This window comes from Oncorhynchus keta, chromosome 25, assembly GCF_023373465.1.
Source record: "Oncorhynchus keta strain PuntledgeMale-10-30-2019 chromosome 25, Oket_V2, whole genome shotgun sequence".
Taxonomy (NCBI): domain Eukaryota; kingdom Metazoa; phylum Chordata; class Actinopteri; order Salmoniformes; family Salmonidae; genus Oncorhynchus; species Oncorhynchus keta.
The window spans coordinates 16,406,750-16,427,755 of NC_068445.1; the positions used below are offsets into that span (position 1 = coordinate 16,406,750).

The window sequence follows — 21,006 nt, forward strand, 5'->3', positions numbered from 1 at the left end:
TGTAGTCCCGAAATATGCAACAAAACAAATAAAACAGGGAAAACAATACAATGCATATTGTTTGGACACAAGTTGTTTTGAGTATGTGAAGCCTAGCACAAATACCAATCATATTTCTTGTATTTCACATCAATATTCTGGTCTCCTTGATCCTTAAAAAAAAGTAATGTTGCTTGTGCATGTAATGCCAAGATCATTTCCTGTATGATAAGACACTATGAGGACATACAAATACAACGTAACTCACCATCTGATAGAAATAGTCCAAACAAATGATAAAAAGTTTTGTATTCATAGTTCAGTTTTGAAATACTTTATTACTCATTAAATCTAAACTATATTTTATTCCATTTGACAAAGGCAAACAGACCTATACAGTAAACCTTTAAAACTGCTGTATTGATATTTTTTTAATCACCCAAAATGTCCCCCAATCTTTATCAAGAGCCTCTCAAAACAAAACATACAAATCAATGAAATTCACAAAAATAAAAGTGCATTCTGTTGCGAGTTCTGTGAATACATTATATTTAAGTTCCCGTGAGCAGTCTCATGCCTGAAAAGCCACTAGTCACTTCAGGAAACATACTTGATTATCTCATTATTTCCTCTGCTATGAAAAAGGCAATTAGGTCCTTCTGAATGACATTTGGTGGCTTTGCACAAGAGCTGTAAAGACAGGAGTGTGTTGGGGGGAAAAGTAATCATTTATTTTGTTTAGGTGTCTCCATGTATTGACGCTTTAGAATAACTGACAGTAAATTTAAGAAAAATAAAAAAGCCAATTTTGACAACTACATTTGTACCGTAACTGAGCCTTGATGTTCTGATGCCAAGTGTGTGATAGTGGTATGGGGTCAGGGGTATAACGTGTGGCTTCTCCTATGTAGCATTTAACATCTTAACCATGACAAAACATGTACAGTAGGCTACACTCTTGTTCCTCATGTCATGACACATTCTCACAACAGCTAACAAAGTGACAGCCATTATAAACTGTCCACAAAACATAAGACAATCTAAGTATTCAACAAGGACATGGGCAGAGTCCTAAGGAAGTGACAACACCAGTAGAGCTAGTGACCTTGATTGCAGACAGACTGCAATAGTGCTTATTGGTAGCATTACTAGTGAGTGAGCCTCAATTCTTAAGCTTAATGCTAACTTATTATGACCCAATGGCTCACAATTGGCATCTATCTCGTCAATCAAGTATATACATAAACAAATGTACTACAGACACAACCTCCCAAAACATCCTCAACAAATAATGCCACATCAACTAAATACAGTACAAATGCTGGACATGCCATACGTTTGAAATACTGTCTCCAATGCCCTGAGCTGACATTAACCAGTAATTTCATCCAATGATACACTTGACAGTTTTACTTTGTTTCCTGCATAAATAACTTGTTATGCACAATCGAAGAGAAAACATCTCATTATAAAATATGTCAGTAAACCTGGTCTAGTCAATCAACCTGATTCTCCTCAGAGTGAATGTGGTTAAGAGTGTTTCTTCAGTCAAACTGAAGCAGAGAAAACAGATAATGCCTTGCCCATTCTCACTGTACAATGGCCTATTTATTATTCATCATCTTTCACTCAGTGCAAATGTTTAGAAAACATAGCCATGGCACACACAAACGGAGTTGAAACAATTCGCGCAAATAAACTAAAACTGGAGCAACCGAATCTATTCCAGTCAATATCAGTTACAGTAACCCAAATACAAAAACATTCAGATAATGACCCTAATGAGTCCGCAGTGGCACCGATACCTGAAAAGACTGCTCTTTGGACATCAACATGCATTAAGCCTTTCTTAATGGTACATTAATATGCACTCCATATTTAGACCAGCGGCCCACTTGAATTTAACACAATAAGTCACATTAAATATCACCATTTCAAGTAATCTTTCAGTCTACAGATCAGTCCAAAACCTACAGTTTAACAGACAACAGTGATCAGACTAAACCAAGTAGTGTGAGGGGGTTAAATGTTATCAATATTTCGGTCTTAGTTCATACAAAAATAAACTAATTATAGTGATTATTATTTATCTGAAGTACAAAATATCATTAAAAAAATATACAAACAAAAAAACTTGATCCAGAGGGGAACAATTTATAAGAAACATAAGCATAAGTCAAGACACATGCATGGAACTTAGCAGCAGAGGTACAAATGAGTGCCTCTCACATTTAAACTGACAAGTCATGCAGGTCAGCACAATATGGCCAAGGCATGCCTCTGCCTGAAGACTCTCTTACAATAACTGCACTGGAGCCTCTGTGCTGAGCTGTACATGGTGGCACTAAGAGCAAGAGGGACCAGTCCCTTCCATGTGAGATTAGGCTGCCTGCAGCACCTCTGCCCACTACCATTTACTTGGGAAAGCAATGGCTTCATACTGCAGGTTACCTCTGGAGAAGGAATCTGTGTTTACCAGACTGTTAAGCCTTGTCTGTAGTCTCAGACTGGATAACAACTGTGCATTTGGCATAGTTGTCTCACAATTACCCCCAAACCAATCCACCAACTGAGTTGAGCTTTGTATGTGTCTACATCGATGTTAAGAGTGAGTGTGTACTGTATGTGAAAGATGAGGGTGAGGAAACTTGGCAACTTGGCAAACAGCCTGGGACAAATATAGAGAGCTGACAGCTTGCCAATTTGGTCAATACAGAATGGCATTTTGTAATTTGTGTCAAAAATAGAGGGTTGGAGGTGGGAACCCAGTTGAAATAACTCCATATCAAAAGAAAAAATGCTTGTTCATATAAAAATGCTTGTGGCACCAAAACCGTGAAATTAGCAACATAGGAAATTAGCTTAATAAACAATATCCCACCAAAAGACTAGTGTTAGAAAAGTGTTCCCTTTGGGATGTAGTGGACATAAGTTGCAATGTGGCAGGAGAAGTGTGGTACTGTTGGAGCCCCCTGAACAGGAAATAAGACTAACAAAGCCATCAAAACAGAGGCGTTTTGCTGCACTTCTCCAGATGAGGTGTTGGTGACCAGAGTAGTGGGGCTAAAGTGGGATCTGGGATATGAAGGGTTTATTGAATAATAGTTACAGTCTGTCCTGAAATATATAGAGGTTGTTAGTGGTGGCCACGGCAATGATGTTGTCCTGGGGGTGCCAGGCCGTGTGGAGGATCTTCTTGTTAAAGTCCAGGCTGTCTACACTGATTTCGTCCTTCTTGCGTTTCCCACCTGTGCACACCTTACGGGGCTTGAGCACAGAACGAGGCTTACTGCTCTCCCGAGACGCCTCCAGGGTCACATCCTGCCGGTAGCCTCGGTCAAACATCCGGAAGAAGTTGTTGTATGAGCCCGTCATCACAACACTGAGGAGGACAAGGGTGGGGAATGAGACTCAGAGGTAGTGGCAGATTTACAGTGGTTTCAAGTAGTCTTTCAATCACAGAATCTAACCAACACATTCATTAAATCAGCCCTTACAACATTCAACTATACTGTGGCATGTATACAATGATGTCAAGGGACAGGAACAACAGTGTGTATAATGGCAATCCAGTGGCGTTTGTGCAGGATGGGAAACCTAAACGTGTACGGTGAATGAGTAAAAAAGAAACACGTGTTAACAAGCTAATACAGACAGATCCACCTTGAGTCCACCATTACAGACGTAATGCAAGGGGCAGCCTTGAGTTCTGTTTGACAGAGATAAAGGCAGCCTTTGATAAACGCTGTGCTGCTAAGTTCAGATGGGGGGACATCCCAATAGTGTCTTACAGTAGCTACAGCCTTTCTTCTGTAGGCCGAACATAAAATGACTACGTACAACTTATAAATTAATACAACTATTACTTTGATAAGTAAGTGTCCTCGATGTCAAACATTGATCTAATGTATCGTACCGCATCAACTTCCTGATAAATGTCAGACATCTATTAATATTTAATGCCTGACCGATGAGGATATATTTGTATCAGCATTTAGTCCACCGAAAAGGACCGATTTAAGACCGCTCTGGAAAAAAGCTGTTGATAGAATTATTTGGGCATTTTATTACTCGCCCCAAAGAGGAAGCTCTTTATATGGCTATAAGCGCGGTACAGACTGGACACATCACAACGCAACTATACCAGTTGGAGAAGAGTGTGAAATACTGGGAACTAACTGTTAGGTCTACTGCTTCTACGGTGAGTAGAAGCACGCCAGCTCAATAAAGTGCCAAAAATCACACTGGTCATATACTGTTGCGTGAAGTATCATGGTAGGGCGTTGGGTGTCATGACAAACAACGGATGCTATGCCCAAATGTGCTAAGAACGTTCAACTCTATGGCAATGTTAACGTTGCAGCCCCTTAGTGAAGCACACTAAATCTGGTGTGTTATATTTGCTCTTTACGAAGGGTATTCCTCAAGGTCTGCCTTTGTCATTCAAATGTTTTCAGAAACAAAACAAAAAACATATCAGGTTACAAAGTAGCGCTTCGTTGCCCCGCTTTTTATATATGGTTTGTCACCTATCAGGGACTGGTCCAAATTCACGTTTCACCACCCCCATTTCTACGACAAGCGCTAACTGGCTGTGTGAGAGTACTTGACACCCGTTCACTGAGGGTTAGTGCTATCTGGAATCCTTGGGACATCCCTACTCTAACCATTTTAAATGTCAACTTCAAATGGGGTAGGGATGTCCCAAGGATGCCGGAGAGCAAGGACAATTCACTGAGGCAACGCTTGGAGCGAGAGCCAGCGCAGTGCCAGCAGTTCATTTTTTTTATTGATGTTTTTCCTTTAGGTGGCAACTCCCAGAATTCAGTGGCTACAGCCCTACAATCGATAAAAACATAGCACAGACTTTCAATGTATTGGTATTTATCTATGTCCAGGTGGCTAGCATGAGGCAGCTCAGTTCTCAGAAGCTAATGTTTTGCTGGAATTAGTGCAGTTTATCCTCCTTTCACTAGAGTAACACAGTTTTACCATAACAAAACCTCATCTTTCTGGTGCTCTTAAATTTTATGTGGTGTCCTTCATATTTTAGGGCAGAAATCCAAAGCTTCCTTAATCCTTTTACATGATTCTATTATGTCCAGCTATCTGTATTTTATGTTATTTTGGCTTACTGTTTAATTATTCAGATAATGACCCCTAATGAGTCCGCAGTGGCACTGATAGCTGAAAAAGAAAATCGGGATCCATTCATACTGTGCAGACGTATTATTTTATGATCTACTTTTGGAATACACCGAATGACCATAAGCAAACACCACGGCCTCATTTGTCAAAAAACAAAAGTTAATAGTAACCATTTATCATAAATGCTCGGCTTCCAAATGTTCTTTCCTCAAATTTAAGAGCATCTTTCTGAGTATCTGTGTATGGCTGTTTTAAGCACAATGCAAACAGAAAGCGTTTTTTTCTCTCCCCCCCATTCCAGCTATAATAATAAAAACATTGGCAGATATCGATTATCGTGAATATTTTCACCATAAAATCAGATCCGTATCGGTCGGGCTCAATTCATAGATCCAGTATCAAGTTTAAAATGTATGGCAAAACTTGACAACCCTCACCTGTCGTTTCCATTCCAGCAGCACTCAAACTTATCAAAGATGCAATCATTCTCATAGAGTGAGCACAGTTTACTCCTCAGGTATTCATGAACCTGTTGGCAGAAAATGATAGTGAATCAAGACACGAGTACACAATAATTGCACAACAAAACACATTGGTTCAGTCTAATATAAGCATACCTTCAAATGATAACATTCAAGTGAATGTATCTTTGCTATAAATAAATAAAGATACAACAGGGCAATTACAGGACATGACACATTTAGGAGGATGTACTTATCAAACTAGAAGTTTAGAGCTGACAAGCAAATTGAACTTTGGATGCAACATCCATGTTGATGTCACTACATCCCACCACACAGACACCAGCTGACCTGATAAGTCTCTACTGGACGGGACTCCATGTTGAGGTCCCAGATTTTGACGGTGAGGTAGTCCCGCGTCATCATGTAGCGCCCACTGTGGCTGAACTTGACATCAGAGATGGAGGAGATGATCTCAGAGAAGAATGAGCGGTTGCTTGGATCCTCAGGCTCTTCAAACACTGAATGAAACAACGAGAGGTGAGCTAGGTCAGTCACTTCCATTGGAGTAGTCAAAGACAGCAAAGGAGTGTTGAAGCATCTTCTTCCGAGGTCTCTGAAATTGCCGGGCTTTTCAGTACTTTTAATCGGTCTCCGATTAAAAGCACTGTCACATGCCACTTACGTTTGGAGTGCTGGTCACAGAGAGCTGATGCCCTCATGTCACAGAGGCGTATGGTGCCCTTGCTGCTGCTGTAGACAAAGGTGTTGCACTGGTTAGGATGGAACTCTGCTGCTGTGATCACCTCTGTCAACTCCTCCATGTTAGCTGGCTTGATGTCTACAATGTCTAAGGAGGTCAGGGAGGTCAAGGGCAAACATAACAGCTCTGACACCACAGATAAGAAATGGGGCTCCTGAACTACTCGACCCAAAAATGACTAACTGTGCCTTGTTGAACTGTCTCAGTAAAATGAGTTACAGTGCTATCCAAGCAAACTCAACGCATAATTAACAAAAAAGGAAAGCATTAAATCAAGACGGAACAAGATCACCAAGACCTTCTGAAGTGCTCAGCAGAGACTGAAAGGAAAAGGACCAAACACAGAGAGGATACTAAAGCTGCGGTCAGTGATCTCCAGGTTCCAGAGGTTGATGCGAAGGTCATCGGCAGACAGGTAGGTCTCACAGTCGCTGTTGACCGAGATGGAGTTGATGTGGTAGGTGTGCGCGTTAGCAAACACTCGTCTGGGGCTGGCCTCCACCATCAGATCCATGGGATGAAACACTGGGACCTATGGTGAAGAGGAAGGAGGAGATTTAGCAGGTTCTCTCTAGCCAGGTGTACGAGTTGTGCGTAGTGTATAGAATGAGTCAATGTTGGGGCATCTGAGTGTGCAGGGTATATGTATGTGAAAGTCTACACACCCGTAGTGTTGTGACAGTGGTGGGGTCTCTGTAACGTCCATCCTCTTCCTTCAGGTTGTACCCCTCTGGTCTCTTGTCCCGTTCACTGATTTTCCACAGCTTTATAGTTTTATCTGCAAGAGAGCACATATGTATGTCAACGCTGCTTCTTCACCAGCAATATATTTCCAGACCTGCCAACCCCGTCCAACTTTTTAGAGTCCCAGACGCGCTCGGCAAATTGGAGATTCAACCCTGAATTGGGGTTCTCTTTCCCCCGCCCGCTCGTCCGCACGCTGTTCGAGTCAGATTGCAACTATAGAATAGGACCAAATAGCTAATACTGGACACTCATTCATTCTTCATCACGCGCTCTTCTAAACTCCCGACTCCATTTAATGCCAAGATGTCTATATTTGTTTTTGCTTATACTTTTGTAATGCTTTTTGTGAAGTAGATCATAATTACAGTTACAGTCTATCAGGTTGCATGGAAAATAAACTAATGGGATGCAGAATTAAATATCACACTCTACCAGTTATTTTTGGTATTTGCATTTAATTTCTTTCACTAGCAAATGTGAGTGAACTGCTGGCACACTTATGTTCGCTAACATTAGCTTGAGACAATGTGTTTACCTTCCCACAACACACAGAGTCAAAAAGGGATTTTTCCATGTGTTTATGTACAGCTGACAGTCGGCAAACTCAACGTCACAACAAAAACAGGAGATGGGGCAGAGACCGGGTACTAGCGTCGCCAAAATTGACGTATTAATCTCCCATGTGCGTTGACACAAACACCATACATGTATGTGTGTTGTAGCTCGAGAATCAGGATGTTAGATTTACTCAGCGGATTTATTGATTATTAAATCGTAATTTTTATATTTAAAATCAGGCCCTATTCATTTCTGTGTACTTTAACTCGGATCTCGTACCTGCGTACATGGACAGAGAAGTGCGTAGTTGGTACGCAAAATGCGTGCATGTTGGCAGGTCTGTATTTCCGTTGATCCCTCTCCTATTCAAAACATACAAATGAGTCAACGTAATGAACAGCGTATCCAGAGTCCTGTCAGGTCCCCTCCGTCCCCCAACAGAGGAAAGGGCTGTGGAGGGTAAGGCTACATGCACACAATGCTCTACTGACCATTCGTGGACAAGAGGAACTGTGCAGCGTTCTTCTGAGGAAGCCACCGGATCTTGTTGATCTTCTCCTCGATCTCAAGGCTCTTCAGGTAGTCAAACTCAGGCTCATGGCTCTGGAAGGTGCTGTAAACATTGTACTCTCCACGGCACTGTGGCTGGTTCTTACTCTGCTCGATGACAACATGCATAACACAGTCATGTCAAAAATAAATACACTACTGACACGAGACTCTGTACAGTGTTTAAATGCAGTGGACTGTGTTGAGCAGTAATCACCACTTACCTCTAGCTCCTGCTGAAAGATGACAACACGGCCCCCCTTGTCCCCAGTGGCTAGTAGCTCGCCAGAGTGATTGAATTCCACAGTGGATATGATGTCAGCTGTCACAAATAACATGGCAATTAGTAGGTTCAATTGCGTATTGCTAAATAATAGAAGGATCAACATTTGTAATGTTTTGGGGGTACAGGGCATTCGGAAGGTATTCAGATCCCTCAACTTTTTCCACATTTTGTTATGTTACAGCCTTTTTCTAAAATGGATTACATTATTTCCCATCACTAAATCTACAAATAATAACCCATAATGAAAAAGTAAAAACAGTTTTTTATTTTTTGATTGGTAAAATAAATAAATAATTTAAACAAGTATTCAAACCCTTTGCTATGAGACTCGAAATTGAGCTCAGGTGCATCCTGTTTCCATTGATCATCCTTGAGATGTTTCTACAACTTGGGAGTCCACCTGTGGTAAATTCAATTGATTGGACATGATTTGGAAAGGCACACACCTGTCTATATAAAGGTCCCACAGTTGACAGTGCATGTCAGAGAAAAAAAAACTAAGCCATGAGGTCTAAGGACTTGTCCGTAGAGCTCTGAGACATGATTGCATCTAGGCACAGATCTGGGGAAGAACACAGTGGCCTCCATCATTCTTAAATGGAAGAAGTTTGGAACCACCAAGACTCTTCCTAGAGCTGGCCGCACAGCCAAACGAGGGAGAAGGACCTTGGTCAGGGAGGAGACCAAAAACCCAATGTCACCGATAGAGCTCCCGAGTTCCTCTGTAGAGATGGGAGAACCTTCCAGAAGGACAACCATCTCTGCAGCACTTCATCAAGCAGACCTTTATGGGCGAGTGGCCAGACGGAAACCACTCCTCAGTAAAAAGGCACATGACAGCCCGCTTGGACTTTGCCAAAAGAAATCTAAAGACTCCCAGACCATGAGAAACACTCTCTGATGAAACCAAGATTGAACTCTTTGGCCTGAATGCCAAGTGTCACTTCTGGAAGAAACCTGGCACTTTCCCTACAGTGAAGCATGGTGGTGGCAGCATCATGCATGTGGATGTTTTTCAGCGGCAGGGAATGGGAGACTAGTCAGGATTGAGGGAAAGATGAACAGAACAAAGTACAGAGAGATCTTTGATGAAAACCTGCTCCAGAGTGTTCAGGAACTCAGACTGGGGAGAAGGTTCAGCTTCCAACAGGACAATGACCCTAAGTAGGCAGCCAAGACAACGCGGGAGTGGCTTCGGTACAAGTCTCTGCATGTCTGAGTGAAAATACCTGTGCAGTGGTGCTCCCCATCCAACCTGACAGAGCTTGAGAGGATCTGCAAAGAAGAATGGGAGAAACTCCCCAAATACAGGTGTGCCAAGCTTGTGGTGTCATACGCAAGAAGACTTTGAGCATGTAACCACTGCCAAAGGTGCTTCTTCATGTACTGTGTGAAGGGTCTTAATACTTAAGTAAATGTAATACTTAAGACTACTTTTTTCAAATGTATTTTTAATACTTTTGCAAAAATAAAAAACTTTTACTTTGTCATCCTGGAGTATTGTGTGTAGATTGAAGAGGGGAAAAACTATTGTCAATTTTAGAACAAAGCTGTAATGTAACAAAATGTGGAAAAAGTCAAGGGGTCTGAATACCTTTCAAATGCACTGTAATTTAGCTCCCTGCTGTGCCACACTGATTTCACAACTACTGAGCCTAACTACTAAAGTATATATGATTTTGTGAAGTTGTGGAAAGCAAGATGTACATAACCACCCCAGAGGGAAAATGTAAAAAACGTCATATCTGCAGCTAACCACTTACATAGAAGTTCTCAACTCAACAATCTCTCCCTTGTTGACCGAGGTTGGCACAAGCCTGATAATGTAGGGTTGTGCAGTGCTATCATCCACATAATAGGAGTTCTATGGAGGTGCTTGACCTCTGCTCCTGCCACAGCCACAAACTGCCCCCCACACACCTCCAATAAAACAGACAAAGGGGAAAGGATACAAGCAGAAAGAAACTTTTGCGGCAGCATGAACACCGGTGAAGAACCCAGAACCCACATAGCCACACAGATTCTGACCTAATATGTTTTGTTATGCTTGTTCTCAGATTCTGACCGAATCCATTTTGTTATTCTTGTTCTCAGATTCTGACCTAAACCGTTTTGTTATGCTTGTTCTCAGATTCTGACCTTATCTGTTTTGTTATGCTTGTTCTCAGGCAAAGCTTGTACTGTAAACAGAATCTTGTAATGTGCACACACAATCAAGCACACTCAGCTCAAGCCATTCATACACTTCAACGGAGGTCAGCCAAAAAGGCACCTACAAGTTCTTACCCTTTATCTTATGGGCAACTAAGCGCACCGTCTATGCAGCCTAGAAACCCAAGTAGGCTACAAGCTAGGCTAAAAGCATACTTCCATGGTGGTACCATCATCTTAAAAAGTGGAAAACTACAACAGTTACCATTAGCTCTTTACCAATGCTTTTTTTACCTGCATCTTGGGATGAAGTAGGCTACAGGCCAAAACCGCATGTAGTGGCTGAGACTGTAGATCAGTCACGAGCATCACCCAACATGATATTACCTTTCCATTGGGACACACAATTAATGCATCCTCAAACATCTGAAAAAAAGTGTCATGCCCCTTTATTTGTGGACATGTATTGGTGGGTATATGGTGTTTGGTGAGGAGAAGTGAATCAGTGACTGATTGTCAGTCTGAACATAGTGCCTTCAGAAAGTAGTCATACCCCTTCACTTATTCGACATCTTGTTGCGTTACTGCCCGAATTAAAAATGGATTAAATATATGTTTTCCCCTCACCCATCTACATACCATACCCCATAATGACAAAGTGAAAACATGTTTTTAGAAATTTTGCACATTTATTGCAAATAAATACAGACATCTAATTTACATAAGTATTCACATCCCCGAGTTAACACTTTGTAGAACCACCTTTGGCAGCAATTACAGCTGTGAGTCTTTTGGGGGTAAGTCTAAGAGCTTTGCACACCTGGATTGTAAAATATTTGCCCAATCTTTTTTTAAATTATTCAAGCTCCGTCAAGTTGATTGTTGACCACCATTTTCAAGTCTTGCCATAGAGTTTTCAGACAATTTAAGTCAAAACTGTAACTAGGCCACTCAAACATTCAATGTCAACTTGGAAAGGAACTCCAGTGTAAATTTATCCTTGTGTTTATCGTCTTGCTGAAAAGGTGAATTTGTCTCCCAGTGTTTATTGAAAAGCAGACAACCAGGTTTCCCTCTAGGATTTTTCCTGTGCTTATAAGAGGGTGCAACACCACCTCTTCCGCCTCAGGAGGCTGAAAAGATTTGGCGGCATCAAAGTTTTCTACAGCTGCACCATTGAGAGCATTTCGACTGGCTGCATCACCTCTTGGTATGGCAACTGCTTGGCATCCAGCTGCAAGGCGCACAGAGGGTAGTGAGGGTAGTGAGGGTAGTGTGTAACAGTACAGAGGGTAGTGTGTAACAGTACATCACTGGGGCCGAGCTCCCTGCCATCCAGGACCTCTATACCAGGCGTTGTCAGAGGAAGGCCCTAAAAATTGTCAAAGACTCCAGCCACCCAAGTCATAGGGTGTTTTCACATATCATCCTCTTTAAAATAATCTCATTGTTCTTTAAAGTTAACTCTGGGGTAAGAAAAAGCTAGAGAACTGCGTTATTTTTGTATTCACACTTCCATTTGAATGAGGACTCAACTATTTTGCCAGTCCACTTCACTTATTTGGTGGTCCGAGTCCTCTTTGCATTCACATTGCTGTTTAGAAAGGAACCAAGATTTTCCCCCAACATTCACCCAATGAACTCTGGGTTTTTACAAAGTGCAGGATAAGCCATTGCATCAAAATTATTTATCATCAGTAGCTACATATTGGTAGCTAACAGATTACAATTTGTCATTAAACTAAACTCAATCAGAAGATACTATTAACATGGTAATATTATTGGTAACAGAATAAATACCAGAAGATTAACTGCAGATTAAATAATTCTGTAATTGAAAACTGTACACCCAATATATGCTCCTGCCCCTTTAAGATTCTAGAATGGATTTTGTACCCCATGTCTTCTCACACTAGCATTTTGCTCTAGTCCAGGAAAGGTAGATGCAGCCTTCCAACAGGGGAAGGCCAGCATAGGGGTCCAAGGTTTTCTTGTTTGATGTTGAGCAGTTTTTACATTTTCTTTACATTTTATTACTCTGACCTTTCAGCACACTGGCCATGTGATCGTACTAACATTCTTTTCTGATTACTATGACTGACTAATTCACATACTCTAGGCTCCACATGCAATATCAGCTGGAACGTGAAAGGAATTAACCAGGTGGTCAAGCGTAGCCACGTGTATGCTCATCTTAAGTCCGGACATCGTTTTCTCCAAGAAACGCATCTCCGGTCCAGCGAACACTTCAAACTAAAGAGAGGATGGGTAGACCAAATATTTCACTCCAACTTTGGTGCTAAGCGGCAGCCATCCTTATCAGAAAAGGCACCCAGTTTGTCTCCAAAGTAATTTCAGATACTAATGGAAGATATATTATAGTGATAGGGAAATTGTTTAGCACACAGGTTATTCTGGCTAACCTCTATGGTCCTAATTGTGATGACACTCAATTTCTCTCTGACCTCATCGCAACACTTCCCTACTTTAACTCTCATAATTTGATATTCGGCGGAGATTTCAACTGTATATTGCATCCAAGTCTAGACAGATCCAGACCGAAGCCCAACAATGTAATTTCAAAATCAGGTGCAGTAATCAACTAATTTCTAGAATACTATAATTTGTCTGATTCATGGAGGAGGAATCCCACTGCTAAACAGTAGTCCCTTTTTCTCCAGTCCACCGCTCAAACTCTAGGATTGACTTTTTCCTGCTGGACAATAGAATTCTTCCTTTGTAACTAATATCCAATAACACAGTATCGTTATTTCAGACAATAGCCCTGTCCAGCTAGATATCTGCTTTCTGGACAGTACTGTCACAACGCGTGTGGCCACTTACTACTACTACTACTACTACTACTACTACTATCCTGTAGTGCCTTTAAAAAAAATACATATCAATTGATGTCTTTTACAGATCAACTGCATCACTGACGTGTCGCACTTTACTGTGTGGGAGTCGTTAAAAGCATATCTAAAGGGGCCAAATTCCAAAGGGCCAGCATCCCGGAGTCACCTCTTCAATGTTGACGTTGAGACTGGTGTTTTGTGGGTACCATTTAATGAAGCTGCCAGTTGAGGACTTGTGAGTAGTCTGTTTCTCAAACTAGACACTAATGTAATGTGTACTTGTCCTCTTGCTCAGTTGTGCACCGGGGCCTCCCACTCTTTCTATTCTGTTTAGAGACAGTTTGCGCTGTTCAGTGAAGGGAGTAGTACACAGCGTTGTACAAGATCTTCTGCTTCTTGGCAATTTCTCGCATGGAATAGCCTTCATTTCTCAGAAAAATAATAGACTGACGAGTTTCAGAAGAAAGTTATTTCTTGTTCCCAAATGAGTGAGCTTTCATTTGCAAAGGATTAGCATTTCAATTGTTATAATTATCAACTTTGTAGTTTCTCATCTCAGTTGACCCCCACTTCCCTTTTTGTCCACCAAGGAGCAATACCGGTTTATCCCACTAGGGAAACTCCGTTATCATCTCCTTGTAACTATCTACTGTTTGTTTATGCATTTCATAGTCGGGTACTCCCGGAGGCCGAGTGACTCCACGCCCACAACATAACTCCATGGTCTAGTCTCTGCTGTGAGTCAGAAGCGCCCTATGGCAGAGGCCCAGCTCTCCTGCAAGGCCTCGCGGATCTCTGTAGAGATGGGGACAGATGGAGAATCATCACTGTCGACCAGTTTGATGTCCAGTGCAGTGGCTACCCGAGTGAGTAAGCTCTTCATAACCTCTCAAGCTGCTGGAGGCGATGAAGCCCCGCTGCCAGCTTCTGATGGCCTGTCAGCCCCGCTCATGGTAGTAACCAGCTCCGGCATTGTCCCCCAGGAACAACCTATCACTGGCCAACAGGGAACAGCTGTCGTCACCATCGAAGCTGGCAACCTCCTGACTGAGGACAGGCACCCTCCGTTCAAGGTGGTCCCCAGCGTTCCGACTCATGCCCTCGTCCTGGACTGGCAACAGAAGGGTCCAGTAGAGGCCTGCGGTGGCTCCGGCCATGCTTCCTGGGAGGGGTACTGGGCCCAGTAGAGGGACTAACAGCTCGCTGCGCACCACTCCTGTGAGAGGGAGCTTGTCCCCGGCCTGAGCCTGGCAGACACACTCGCGCATGGCCTCCAATCGCGCAGGCGTTTTGAGAACATCACATAAAACAGGCATCCAGTAGGGCATTCCACCACCCTCTCCATGTGGCTCAAACCCAGGCAGTGCATACACAAAGTATGCAGATCCCCAGGGGGAATGCCACCATCACACCTATCAAAAGAAATCCATAAGCTCAGCCAAGCCAACAAGGCCACGGAGCAGGGGTCCGACTCCCTGGGAGAGCTTATGTCGTGACCCTCTTGGAGGAATAGGAACCAGGTGAGGGATAAATTACCCAGTAACTCTGCAAAAACCAGGGAAGACCCATGTGGGATAAACAGGCAGACAAAAAAAGTATAATAACAGCAACCGGGTAATAGATTTGATTTACATGTTTTTTTTACTTCAATACTACCTTTAATATCCAAGCAGTAAAAACAGCACTATATGATGGAGTAACTCCATTAAGGAACTCCAAAGTTAATTTCTCAATGTAGTGGAAGCCCACCACAATACTCTTACACTATGCAGAGGTACGAAAAAGAAAAATCCTGCAGGATATTTAGCAGCATGTTAAAGCAATTCACAACAAACACCTAGAACAAGCCAGTCGGCAAGTTGAGCATGGTCAATTACAGTTTGTGAAAGCAAGAGCCACCATACCAATGAAAACACAAGTAAGACAAACCACGGACGGAAGCGACAGATCAACCCAGCGCAGCGGGTGAAGCACTCAAGAGGAGCTGGACATTAGGCCAGCTGCTCCAGGCTGCAAAGAGCCAGTGAGTATACTTCCACACAAAATATTACACTTACCAAGCGAACATGTTTGTACCTCAAACCATATGGATGTCCACCGAGAAAATGAAAGAGAACATGTGTCGCGACCATGGGGTCTACAGTGGCTTGCGAAAGTATTCACCCTCCTTGGCATTTTCCTATTTTGTTGCCTTACAACCTGGAATTAAAATCGATTTGGGGGGTGGGGGTTTATCATTTGATTTACACAACATGCCTACCATATTGAATATGCATTTTTTTATTGTGAAACAAACAAGAAAGTAGACAAAAAAAAATAACTTGAGCGTGCATAACTATAAGCACCCCTTTTACATTTATTTTATGAAACAAGTTATTTTTTTTCATTTCATCAATTTGAACTATTTTGTGTATGTCCATTACAAGAAATCCAAATAAAAATCCATTTAAAATGACAGGTTGTAATGCAACAAAACAGGAAAAACGCCAAGGGGGATGAATACTTTCGCAAGGCACTGTGTATATATAGGGGCGGACCCCAGCCCTGACACAGGTGTACACGGGAGTACATCTGTAAATCCTCACCTCAAATGTGTCCCTCTGCTGCAGAGTGATATCAATGTTTTGGAGTGATCCAATATAGGGAAACATAACTGAAGGAGATCTGAGCAGAAACAGAAAAGGACTCAACTCACACAGGTGAGGAAAGTCATACAGGATGGATGGCCTGAGGAGAGGACAAAATGCCCTCAGAGCGTCTCAGAGTACTGGAACCATCGTGATGAACTATCACAGATCAACGGAAACATTTTCAAAGGAGACAAAAATCATAATTCTTGCCAGTCTCAGAGAAGAGACTTTCACCAAGATCCATGTTGGACACATGGGCATGGAAGAGTGCAAGCAGAGAACACTCTTTTGGCCTGTAATGTGCAAATAAATACAGGACATTGTTGGTAAATGTGCCACCTGTCTTGAGCGACACCCCTCAAACACCAAAGAGCCAACATTATCTCACTGTAGCCCAGACCAACCATGGCAACGAGGACTACATAGTAACAGACTACTGCAGCAGATACTTCAATCTCGACAAGTTTCACAGCACCACATCTGCAGCTGTGATACACAAGCTGAAAGCAATCTTTGCCAGGCATGGCATTGTAGAGACTTTAATATCTGACAATGCCCGTTACAAATCAAATGAGTTTGAATCCTTCACAAAAGCATGGGAGTTCACACGTCACCACAAGCCCACATTACCCTCAAAGTAATGGCCTTGCTAAAAAAAAGTATTATTATTATTATTTTATTTTTTTTAATCGGTGCAGATTGCTAAATCACTCATGGACAAAGCAAAAGCAGACAAGAGAGACGCCTACCTCAGTCTCCTTGAATAATGCAACACTCCAGTTGACAACTTCAAATCACCAGCCCAGCTTTTAATGAGCTGCAGACTTCGTTCAACCCTTCCCAGCACCAACCAGCAGCTGCAACCTGAGGTCGCCAGCTACAAGGAAATGCATGAAAAACGTACACAAAGACAACAACAAAAGCGATACTTTGACAGGTCAGCGAGACCAATACCACCACTGAACGACGGTCAGTTAGAATCCAGGAGCATGGACACTGGAAGCCATCAGTCGTCATCCAGCCAGCTGACACTGAAAGTTCATATCACATCCGCACCGCAGAAGGAGCGGTGTAGCGCCGCAATTGTCGTCGCCTACTCAACACAAAAAAACAATACACTGAGGAGATTAACTGTTCCCCTGGCATAGAAAGTGATGGACTAAACACACACACACACACACACACACACACACACACACACACACACACACACACACACACACACAACATACTTAACTGCAACACCACAAGAACTGATGACTGACACAGAAGCATGCTCAGCATCATATAACACAAAGTCAGGAAGAGAGGTCAAGCTGTCCTAAACCTGTGAAATGTAACGGGTGTTGGCAGATCACTGCCCTAAGAGTTCCAGACTGTAAACTTGTTATTGAAAAGTTGACTTGAAATGCTTTGGTATTGTATTTGCTTGAAATGTTAAGATGTCATTGCTACAGTGAATCCTTCATAACAGTATGCTGAATCATTGTTTCCGTCTGTTATGTTGATTCAGTTGGTGCAGTATAAATGGTTACTTACCTTGAGTTCAAACTACAGAGCATGTATTCAAAAGAAACACTTAGAATACTGTCATGACGTTGGCCTGGGGGGTAGGTTTATGACAGTCATAAATACCTCTTCCCCCCTTTTCCTCTCTCTACCCTACTGATGTTACATTTGCAAAACCCTTGGTTTTGCGGTGGTACTGAATGAATATGATGTAAGTTCGGTTGTCATCTGAGACATTCTCATCAATAATAAGATGACAAACTCTACAGTGGAAAGTCTACACATCAGAGTTATCGGATTCACATGGAATTGTTGTTCAATTTAAATGTTTGAATATGAAATTATTTGTGTTGGGATGAAATGTGATTTTAGCTTCTAAAATGTGAGATTTGGTTTTTCATAAGATATGTCTCTGCTCAATCAGTGGCCCGCCCCTGTGAAGGGACATGGGCTATAAAACTTTTCAAACACGCCCTCCTCTCCCTTCCGATATAAGCCCTTGACGACAATATAACCTCCTGTTCCGAGGATGTGGGGACGACGGTCCAATGTCAGAATAGCAACAGCCGTGCAAACGAGGGTTAGGAAGGAACAGACAGAGTATCCCGTCGAACAACGACGTTACTACAACGTATCCATTTGACAACCAGCTGTAATTTAGAATGCATAAGATACTGTATTTACGATAGCACAGCTTCGCCCTTTGTTCCTCAGTCTTCCCGCTCTTTCACTCAAACTCAGCCCCTTTTCTTTTGTGTAACAAGCCGTCATATCCGTTCCACCCGCTAGGGACGTTTTCCTTTATGACGTCATTTGTAATCAAGTTATGATTTAATTATGTGTGTGTAATTAGTTAGGTATTTACTAAATAAATAATTAAACCCAATTTTGTATTGCTGATTCAACTTGTTAGCCAGGGTTCGTGCAGATAACCAAGAACTTACAACTTTCAGATGAGACTGAACTAAGATGACGATTAATATTGACTGCTATTGATGTCAAATATTACTAGGTCTTTAAGAGTTTATTCGGAAGATAACAGCTCTATAAATATTATTTTGTGGTGCCCGACTCTCTATTTAATTACATTTACATGATTAGCTCAATCGGGTAATATTAATTACGAAGAAATTATTTTATAGAATAGCATGTCATATCACTTAATCCGGCATAACCAAAGACACGACAATATGTAAAACATTTTTATTTTAAAAGGGGTGGGGGGTAATATTAATGTGTAAACATACTGAATTGTAATTGGATGCATTTTACCCCCATATCATACTGCACTATGATTGGTTAAGACCACCCAGGTGAAGAGGTCATCTTCATTTAATCATGGTATGAGACACTGAATATGCCAGTTATAGCTTGCTAATAAATACATATCCTGTCATACCGGATTTTATTATTTTGTACAAAGCATGCAAAACAAGACAGGGACCTTATAGATAATTGTATGTGTGGGGTACAGAGATGAGGTAGTTATTAAAAAATAAATATTAAACACTATTATTGCATGAGTCCATGCCAATTATTATGCGATTTGTTATGCACATTTTTACTCCTGACTTATTTAGGCTTGTCATAACAAAGGGGTTAAAAACATATTGACCCAAGACATTTCAGCTTGGAATTGGTTAATTAAAAAAAATGTCTTCATACAAAATTCCACTTTGACATTATGGGGCATAGTGTGTAGATCAATTTCCTCCATTTTAAAACCAGGCTGTAAGTAACGGTGTGAATACTTTCTGAAGGCACTGTACAGTAGCTAGCTAAATGCATTATTGACTACACCCTAGCTAGACTAAATCAACTAACGTAGCTAGCTGTCTATAGAGCCTGAATCACCAGTCTTACCTTCAGCAACATCGTCATCAATCGCTCCTTTGACTTGAGAAAAACACCACTGCACATCATTGCCCCCGCCGCCGGCTCCTGGAACCCCATAAACAGAGCAACGCTTTAAAACTCAAAAGCTGCATCACGCATGGCTTTGATGTCAAAGATGAATGTGATTCTTCTAGTTAGCAAGCTTTTTTTCTAATCTAGTAACGTTAACGACTAACGCTACTTTCCATAATCAGAGAAGACCACCATTAAGCAATTTATTGACATCATTATTTGGTAGCTTCAATACAGAGAACGTGATAGCAAATATAGAAAGTTAGTTAGCTAGTTAGTTAACATGAACTAGCTAGCTAATGTAGTTGGTGGTGCAGTTAGCTACTATAACTTTATATCTAGCGGAAGCATCCGATACGCGGGACAACATGCAGAGTACACGCCCAACTCAGGGGAGGCTAATGTTAGCTAGCTAGCTTCTCTCCAAATGGCAAGAAAGCGGACAATATACATAGAAACAACTTAGCAAATATATGGGCGATAAACAAGCCCCTTCAATTTATGCATCAGACATTATTAGCTTGCTAGTTAACATTACCTGCCATGGTGAGAGGGAATCTCTGTCGAGGGCTTCGTTGGGGCCCTTGCTTATCTTTCCAGTTTGCCGGGCTAGGGTGTGTACAAGCAGAATCTCGCTGGGAGTGCAAGTGAAGCTATGGAGGGTGTGGCTCTTTTTCCCTGCTATTCTTCAACTTCTCCTGTCACTTATCTTGCTAAGCAATGTTTTGACAATCAGCAACGCTTTCTCGGATCACTTTGCAACTATTATTTCCCTCTCCCTTCTTCTACTTTCAAAATGGCGCAACCTGGTCCTGCACTGACGTCAGTGAGAGGCAGGTGCGCGCTTCCCACCAGTTTAAAGTGATTCCATATCCAAAACAGCCCCCTTTCGAATACTAAATCATATCCTTCCTCCTTTCCTTGACGGAATCACTGATCTGACAAATGGTCGGTGATCCACTCCTATACTACAGATCCACTACATAGTTGCCTATCACCAGAAAGAGCAGCATCTTTGCTATCACCAATCAGAAAAATGCATTGGAAAGCATTCAACAAAAATACCACCTATGATTCAAACAGATCATCCAAATAAAACAATCAGGTTCCCCCTGAGTTTGCCTTAGGGGTTAAAGACCTAAACGTATTGAGATGTGTTGATTTAAAAATACAGTAACAGTATAAGGCCATTCCATTTGATTTCAATCACTTTTTGAACGCACTCCTTTTGATTTGAACAAAACTTTCTATACATATTTGCCCGTGGTAGAAGTGGTCAGAAAGTTACTTTTTGGACCTGAATGCCAAAACATTTAGGAGATAGATGAGCTCAAAGTTGACCCATTTTGCATACCTCACCATAGCATGAGACATCCATGTCTTTCTTCATCACTGGAAAAGATAAACGTTTTAATTTATATATTTTAAAAGCATACAGATAGGGTTGTCAAACAAATGTATA

At 41.8% G+C, this 21,006-nt stretch overlaps 1 protein-coding gene across 1 annotated transcript; it reads right to left on the minus strand.

Moving 5' to 3' along the window:
• Positions 1-297: 297 nt before the first annotated feature.
• On the minus strand, positions 298-20,418 carry LOC118358298 (serine/threonine-protein phosphatase 2A 55 kDa regulatory subunit B alpha isoform-like). Its single transcript, XM_035735944.2, has 10 exons — positions 20,083-20,418; positions 19,500-19,577; positions 8,430-8,527; positions 8,148-8,313; positions 7,017-7,129; positions 6,706-6,883; positions 6,274-6,438; positions 5,940-6,109; positions 5,565-5,656; positions 298-3,361 (listed from the first exon to the last, which is right to left on the minus strand). The coding sequence occupies exons 1-10, from the start codon at positions 20,087-20,089 to the stop codon at positions 3,085-3,087; spliced, it is 1,344 nt and encodes a 447-aa protein (XP_035591837.1). The 5' UTR covers positions 20,090-20,418; the 3' UTR covers positions 298-3,084.
• Between the last annotated feature and the right edge of the window lie 588 nt (positions 20,419-21,006).